General features: G+C 39.0%; 1 protein-coding gene across 2 annotated transcripts in view; it reads right to left on the bottom strand.

Annotated features, from left to right (window-relative positions):
- Positions 1-508: 508 nt before the first annotated feature.
- LOC144959481 (chitin deacetylase 8-like) overlaps positions 509-8,984 on the bottom strand; it is a 22,091-nt gene continuing 13,615 nt past the window's right edge. For both annotated transcript variants that reach the window (XM_078892091.1, XM_078892092.1), the window contains exons 4-7: positions 7,013-7,261; positions 6,260-6,377; positions 3,420-3,543; positions 509-2,119 (exon numbers count right to left, since the gene is read on the bottom strand). In XM_078892091.1, coding sequence (XP_078748217.1) covers positions 1,874-2,119; positions 3,420-3,543; positions 6,260-6,377; positions 7,013-7,261 — 737 coding nt within the window. In that variant the 3' untranslated portion in view covers positions 509-1,873. The remainder of the gene's footprint in view (positions 2,120-3,419; positions 3,544-6,259; positions 6,378-7,012; positions 7,262-8,984) is intronic.

Raw genomic sequence — 8,984 nt, 5'->3', positions numbered from 1 at the left:
TGACATACATTGAGCAAAATTTGAGCTTTTATATAACGCAATATCCATTAAACGTGCTCAAAGCGCTTTACAAGGGGTCTCCAGCCAACAGCAACACTTAACAGGTATGATGAGACATGACGCTTGTTAGGCGATATTAACAATTTTCTTCCGGACAGATACAACGCAGTTAATGGTACTTATTTTAAACCTGAGTACGATGAGAGAATGTGAGTAAAGAGCCTTTTCCAATGATTCAACTATTATGCGCAGCTCGGGACTCGAACCCACGGCCTTTCGACCCGAAGGCGATTGTCACGCCACTAGACCACATAGCCGTACATAACATACAGAATCGAATTGTTCATTTCAAATAGGAAGGTGGGGGGAAAAGGGGGGGGGGGGGGATGTGTAAAAAGGGGGCGGTGCAAAAATGGTTGTTTTGGAAACTAACAAAGCAAAAGAAACGAAACAAATCCAACGATAAACATAAACATTCGACCCGTAGATAAAAACGATAACGATGAAAAATGACATGATTTGTTTTATTTTTATTTTATATTTTATTTTTTATTGAATGAATAAATAAATAAATGAATAAATGATTATAAAAAATAAAAAAAATAAATTTAAAAAAAACAGAAAAAAAAACATTGCATTTAAGTGAAAATCACCTGCTTTAAGTTTGGGTTCAGAATAGTTCTTCCTCACGCATGGCAAGCTTATGGGAGTACTGGATGGAATAATGTTATTTCTCCGTCCCAAAGGAAGAATTATACTTAGCTAACCATATCTTAGTTGCGGAGATTTTAGCAAATCTTAACTCTCTCATTCCCGACCTGTTTCAGTTAATCCACAAAATCACACCCAACCATTTGTCGAATTCCCAAAATCACACCCAAACCAACAGACGATACCCCAAAATCACACCCAAACCAACAGACGATACCCCAAAATCACACCCAAACCAACAAACCAATCCCCAAAATCATACCCAAACCAACAAACCAATCCCCAAAATCATACCCAAACCAACAAACAAATCCCCAAAATCATACCCAAACCAACAGACGAATCCCCAAAATCACACCCAAACCAACAGACGAATCCCCAAAATCACACCCAACCACCAACAGACGATTCCCCAAAATCACACCCAAACCAACAGACGAATCCCCAACTTCATACCTAAACCAACACAATTTTTTTCACTCCAGCACAAAAGCAGTAAGTTATTGCTATAAACATATTTTTAGCAAAACAACAACACAGTGTTACATTTTAAAAAATAATTTGTTTAAAAATGTGTGATGTACAAAGGAAATCAGAATGAGAAATATGTTGACTGCATCGTAACAAATGTGACGAATTCTTGTGGTTCGTAAGAAGAGGGTTTCGATTCTGTCTTCTTGTTTAAAGGGAAGCGTCCGTGTATTTTTTGTTTCTGTCTGCTAGTTTGCAGGAAAGCGTCAGCGTCATTTTGTTTGTCTTCTTGTGTAAAGGGAAGCGTCCATGTTGATTTTTGTCGAAGTAGTTTTGTGTTTCTGCCGTCTCGTGTGAAAGGGGAGTGATGGTGTAATGTCTTTTTGTTGTTTCTTTCTTCTAGAATAACGGGAAAAGTCAGTGTTGTGTGTGTGTGTGTGTGTGTGTGTGTGGGTGTATGTGTATGTGTGTGTTTCTGTCTTGTGTAAAGGGAAGCGTCCAAGTCGTTTTGTGTTTCTGCTGTCTCGTGTGAAAGGGGAGTGATGGTGTCTTTTTTGTTGTTTCTTTCTTCTAGAATAACGGGAAACGTCAGTGTTTTGTGTGTGTGTGTGTGTGTGTGTGTGTGTGTGTGTTTCTGTCTTTTTGTGTAAAGGGAAGAGTCCAAGTCGTTTTGTCGTTTAGTTTCTGTCTACTAGTGTAAAGGAAAGCGTCTATTCCGTTGTTGTGTTGGCCTCTGCATGTCGCTTATCTTCATATTTACAATCCCGTTGTGCATGATGGGTCGCAGGTTTTTGTGTCTTCTAAAGGTGTGCTTTGGTGCTGGAGGAGGAGTAGGGGTTGGTTCGCATGCCCAGGGCGTGTACTTCAAAGCCAGAGTTTTGTTAACAGGGTATTTGATCCAGTCTAAAGCCTGCGAGAACGTGACGAACCAAGCATCCTGTGTAGAATAAGGAAAAGAAAATAGTTCGGACAAATTAAATTCATGATTTAGGATTATAACACAAAAGAATTTACTCGACTTTGAGAGGCAGTTGTGTGTGTGTGTGTGCGTGTGTGTGTGTGTATGTGTGTGTGTGTGTGTGACGCTCGCCTTTTAATCTGTAGGTCACTGGTTCGATTCTGGTTGTGATCGCTGCAAAGTTGAGTCTTTAAAAAAGGATTGCACCCAGTAAAGGACCAAGATGAGAGACGAGGAAGAGAGCACCTTGTGAGGCGCCGGTCACAAGCCCGGATGAATGGGGAGTGTTTGCTCAGGAAGGGCATCCTGGCAGTAAAACTCAAGCCAATGAATGTATAGATAGTTCGAAGATGACGTCACTCGGGTCTTTGTTATTTTTATTTTTTTTTTGCCATCCGCGTTTATGAGTAATGCTCACTGAACTGTATTAACCCGACTATAAACGTTCATGGATACACGCAGTTTTGTGTGTTGGTCCGTTATACTCCCGGATGGCAATGTTATGAGCTTCTTAGCCAAGCGCATACTATCTATACACAATGAATATCAAATCATTCAGGGTTACATATGTCAAATACCCTGTTGTTTTTCGAATGTTAATATAATAGTTATAACAAACACAAGAAAAGATCAAATTGATACATGGACATAAATAAATAAATAAATAAATAAATAAATAAATAAATAACATTCCCTTTATTCTTCCCAAAGGAGAAATTTGTCTCTAGGATTCTATTCCAAAGGAATAACCCAGTCGCCAGCCGCAGTGCAGCGCCGCAAATTGAGCTTGGGCGAGGTGACTTGCTCGAGGCCTCACAGCGCAGCGGCGGGTGATCGAACTTGATACCTTTAGGGTACGAAGCAAAGAATGCACAGCTGAGCCACGCTGTCCCCCAAATACACAAATGTGACCCTTCGCCTCAAAACGGTATTACGTCGGGATGGTTAAGATGTTGAAAATTGAATTTATAGCCAGAAATATCAGACTTGTGTTGAGTTTGTATGTTTTATTGAGGAGAATGGATACCATATTTTAGGGTGCTAATGCCAACAATTTATATTTTTGACCAGTTTAACATTTAATTCGGCTTTTAAGCATTTGGTTCGTTCCGACATAATACCGTTTTGAGGCGAAGGGTCACAAATAGTTTCAAGCTTATCTGTTTAAAGTAATGAAATAATTCAGAGAGAGAGAGAGAGAGAGAGAGAGAGAGAGAGAGAGAGAGAGAGAGAGAGAGAGAGAGAGAGAGAGAGAGAGAGAGCGAGAGAGAGTACTCACCTTGAGGGCTACAATGAAATCAAGAAACATCCGTGTTCCGTTGAATTGTTCTTTCTTGGTCAGCCACAGGGGGTCCAGATAAAGAATGAAGGGAGCTCTGTTGCCGTTGTAATGGTTGATGAAGCTGTTAAGGCAAACAAAGTTATGATTCGGTTACAGTGTATGATAAAATCGGTCGGATGGTGAAAATTAAAAAATTAAAAAATTAAAATTGAGCTTTATATAGAGCAATATCCACTAAAATGTGCTCAAAGCGCTTTACAAGGGGTCCCTGGTCAACAGCAACATTTAACATGTAGGACAATACATGACGCCTGTTAGGCGATATTACAATTTTTCGGACAAAGACAATGCTGTCAACGGCCAGATACTCATTTTAGACCTGAGTACGGTGAGAGAATGTGAGTAAAGAACCTTTTCCAAGGACTCAACTATGCGCCGAGCGCGAGGCTCGAACCCAGGACCTTCCGATCCGAAAAGAGTGTCATACCACTAGACCACATAGCCGCACATATTGTTACAGTGAATGACAAAATCAGTCGGATGGTGAAAAGGTTTGAACACAAGGGGTCCAGATACAGGATGAAGGGAGCTCTGTTGCCGTTGTCATGGTTGATGAAGCTGGTCAAGTCAAACAAAATTAAGATTAGGTTACAGTGAATGGCAGAATCAGTCGGATGCAGGGTTGCCAGATTATTTTTCAACAAAATGCCAGGGGAAGACTCAAAAAATGCCAAAACACTCAAAAAAAATGCCAAAGTCTGTTGACTCCAACCCCCACTAAGAAAACTACTCACTTTTGATAGACAATTTACTATCATATCCTGGTGGCTTGCGTGTTTTCTTTTCTTTTTTCTTTTTTTTTTTTTGAATTATACTAAATTTCCTGTTGGGGTAATTTTTTACCTACTGACTACTAAGTGGAGTGGTAAACCACGACACCACGGTTGGATTTTAAAAATGAAAATGAAATACATTAACATGAAAGGTAAATACGTAAACAGTTAAATAATTATTGACAATTAAGAAAACTTACTGTTTCGTGTTTCTTATGAAACTTAATTAAGAAAAGGTGTCATTTGAAGTATAATATACAAGAAAAGAAAATGTCAAATGAAAATGCCAAATGCCAAATGAGTTTTCTAATGCCAAACGGTTTTCAAAAATGCCAGATTTTTGGAATCTGGCATTTAAAATGCCAAACTGGCAACCCTGGTCGGATGGTGAAAAGGTTTGAACTGAGATATTGCCATGTTTAGCTCAATCTTTAAGTTCCGCCTCCCCGGGGCCGTTAACAGCGTTGTCTCTGTCCGAGAAAAATATTGTAATATCGCCTTGCAGGTGTCATGTCTCGTCCTACATGTTAAGATCAGGGACCCCTTGTAAAGCGCTTTGAGCACATTAAGTGGATATTGCACTATATAAAATCTGATTTTTTTGTTTTTTGTTTTTTCTAGTCTTGCATAAATATACTGGTCGTCAATGAAGATCATCCATCCTCGCCCTTTTTAGTCCCGTTATCCTAAGGATCCGCCGATAGATAGTTCGAAGATGACGTCACTCAAGTCTTTGTTAGTGTTTTTTGCCATCCGCGTTTATGAGTAAAGCTCACTGAACTGTATTAACCAGACTATAAACGTTCATGGATACACCACAGTTTTGTGTGTTGGTCCGTTATACTTCCGGATGGCAATGTTATGAGCTTCTTAGCCAAGCTCATATTATCTATATGTAACCTTGAACGTTTATGGTCAAGATAATACAGTTAAGTGAGAATTACTCATAAACGCGGATAGCGAAAACTAATAATAATACAATTACAGAAATAGTTCTGCCACTTTTCTTTTTAACTCTTCTCCTTACCAGCCATTTTCAGGATTTCCCCCCAAAACTTCGTACCCAACTAACACAAACATATCTATATTTTTTATCTCTCAAACACAATAGCGAATGAGATTAGCGTCCCTTGATTGGACGTCACCGGTGGAGAAGTTATTTGTAAACAAACAAACTACAAGCCAAGCGCTCCAGATACAAAATTTATTATTCATATTTCTATACAAAAATGCATAACATTGAGTATGATTTGCATTTTTGTACAGAAATGTGAATAATACATTTTGTATTTGGAGCGCTTGGCTTGTAGTTGGTTTGTTTACAAATAACTTCTCCACCGGTGACGTCCAATCAAGGGACGCAACTCTTCCGCTAATCTCATTCCCTATAGCAGTAAAGTTCTTCCGATACATAATTTATTTAATAAAAACATGCTTTACAACACACTGTTCATTTTATTTAAATTATTTTATGATGCACAAAAGAAATTTGAATTTTTTTTTAAACGTTGGTTGTGTCGTAACGAATGTGACGGTTTTCCTATAGTTGGTAAGGAGAGGGTTAACCTATTCATTATCAGTGGTCCGAAGGACTGGTTTACGTATACACTCCCAAATATTTAGAAACCAAAATAGTGGAGGCTTTGATGTCACGACTTTACTTCTCTATATTCATTGCGGCTATGTGGTCTTGTGGTATTAGTATTACACTCGCTTTCGGATCGGAAGGTCCTGGGTTCGAGCCTCGCTCGGCGCATAGTTGAGTCCTCGGAAAAGGCTCTTTACTCACATTATCTCACCGTACTCAGGTGTAAAATGAGTACCTGGCCGTTAACAGCGTTGTCTCTGTCGGAAAGAAATATAATAATATCGCCTTACAGTCTTGTCCTAAATGTTAAATGTTGCTGTTGGACAGGGACCCCTTGTAAATCGCTTTGAGCACGTTTAGCGGATATTGCACTATATAAAAGCTCAATTTTTAAAAATTTAGTAATTACAACTTACTTTTCGTAAAGGAACGTATATACGTCTTCGGTGCCATTGATGTATTGACTGCACGATGATGGGGAGGGACAGTTGTGGCCCTTGAACAGTAAATCGGCTACTAGCATTTGCCACGTACCTGAGGGGAGATGGTAGTAGTGGTGGTGGTGATGGTGGTGGTGATGGTGATGAGTGGTGATGGTAGTGGTGGTGGTGGTGATGGTGAGTGGTGATGGTGAGTGGTGATGGTGATGAGTGGTGGTGATGGTGAGTGGTGATGGTGATGAGTGGTGATGGTGGTGGTGGTGGTGGTGATGATGGTGGTGGTGGTGATGGTGATGGTGGTGGTAATGAGTGGTGATTAGTGATGGTGATGGTGGTGGTGTAAACCAATCAACACATTTCTTTTATGGACAATAAAGATCATATTTTTATTGTTATTATTATTATTATTATTATTATTATTATTATTATTATTATTATTATTATTATTATTATTATTATTATTATTATTATCATCATCATCATCGTTATTATTATTATTATCATCATCACCATCATCATCATCATCATCACCATCATCATCATCACCATCATCATCATCATCATCACCACCACCACCATCATCATCATCATCATCATCATCATCATCATCATCATCATCATCACCACCACCACCATCATCATCATCATCATCATCATCATCATCATCATCATCACCATCATCATCACCATCATTATTTATTATTATTATTCCACACACAATAAACTAACCTTTATGAGGTTTTCTCGGGGTTTTCCCGATTCCGCACGACGGCGAGTGCTCTGGATAGTCGTACGTGTAGGGCCAAATCATCTCGTTGGGCTGCGTGAATCGCCTGTTGACGCACGTCGAGTCGTACAAGATGTCCAGCTTGTCGAACGCCCTGATGGCGTCATCGCCTCCTGCGTACAGCTGGGCGGACCGGAATCCTTTCAGGTCCTTTTTGGGGATTCCCGCTTCGATGAGACCCTTCTGGACACCTGCGTTGTATAGATAGAACGAAGTTGACGTCACTTAGGCCTTTGTTACTGTTTTATTTTATTTTATTTTTTATTTAGTTGTTTTTTTTTGCCATCCGCGTTAATGAGTAAGTCTCACTCAATAACCAGATTATAAACGTTTATGGTTACTACACACAGTTTTGTATGTTGGTCCGTTATACTTCCGGGTGGCACTGTTGTGAGCTTTTTAGCCAAGCGCATACTATCCGCTGCACTGGGTAGCATTCAGTAACTCACCAGCTCGTCCTAGCTCAATTTGCGGCGATGTACTGAGTTGCTCTGCGGTTATTCCGCTATAGATAGAACAAAATTTATGTCATTCAGCTCTTTAATGTTTTTAGCCAGACATTTTTGTGAGTATCTCTCACTACATTATTATATCAATCAGACTATAAACGTTAAACATTGTTTTGTGTGTTGGCACGTTATATCCGGCTGGCGGATGTTATGAGTGTTTTTAATAAACACATAGCACCAATTCTCTTGAAATATCACCTTAAGACAAATTCCCACCACGGCTGACACATCGGGGCGCATATATTCTGTTATCCTTTAAATATGCGGCTACGTGTCGTCTTGTGGTATGACACTCGCTTTTGGCCAGAAGGTCCTGGGTTCGAACCTCGCTCGGCTCATGATTGGATCCTTAGAAAGGACTCTTTACTCACATTCTCTCACCGTAGTCAGGCGAGGACCTGGCCATTAACAGCGTTTGTTTCTGTCGGAAAAAAGCTCTTGGTAGAAGTTTTCGTAGTGACTTTCTCTAGGATTTGATAAACTGCTTTATGTAAGGACTTTCTCTAAGATTTGATAAACTACTTTATGTAAGGACTTTCTCTAGGATTTGAAAGACTGCTTTATGTAAGGACTTTCTCTAGGATTTGAAAGACTGCTTTATGTAAGGACTTTCTCTTGGATTTGAAAAAACTACTTTATGTAAGGACTTTCTCTGGGATTTGAAAAAACTACTTTATGTAAGGACTTTCTCTGGGATTTGAAAGACTGCTTTATGTAAGGACTTTCTCTAGGATTTGAAAGACTGCTTTATGTAAGGACTTTCTCTAGGATTTGAAAAAACTACTTTATGTAAGGACTTTCTCTAGGATTTGAAAGACTGCTTTATGTAAGGACTTTCTCTAGGATTTGAAAGACTGCTTTATGTAAGGACTTTCTCTGGGATTTGAAAAAACTACTTTATGTAAGGACTTTCTCTGGGATTTGAAAAAACTACTTTATGTAAGGACTTTCTTCTGGGATTTGAAAGACTGCTTTATGTAAGGACTTTCTCTGGGATTTGAAAGACTACTTTATGTAAGGACTTTCTCTAGGATTTGAAAGACTGCTTTATGTAAGGACTTTCTCTGGGATTTGAAAAAACTACTTTATGTAAGGACTTTCTCCGGGATTTGAAAAAACTACTTTATGTAAGGACTTTCTCTGGGATTTGAAAGACTACTTTATGTAAGGACTTTCTCTGGGATTTGAAAAAACTACTTTATGTAAGGACTTTCTCTGGGATTTGAAAGACTGCTTTATGTAAAGACTTTCTCCGGGATTTGAAAAAAAAAACTACTTTATGTAAGGACTTTCTCTGGGATTTGAAAGACTGCTTTATGTAAGGACTTTCTCTGGGATTTGAAAAAACTACTTTATGTAAGGACTTTCTCTGGGATTTGATAAACTGCTTTATGTAAGGACTTTC

This window comes from Berghia stephanieae, chromosome 14 (genome assembly GCF_034508935.2).
Source record: "Berghia stephanieae isolate SIO BIC M18660-M18661 chromosome 14, UCSD_Bste_1.3, whole genome shotgun sequence".
NCBI lineage: Eukaryota > Metazoa > Mollusca > Gastropoda > Nudibranchia > Aeolidiidae > Berghia > Berghia stephanieae.
This window is presented reverse-complemented; position numbering and strand designations above follow the sequence as displayed.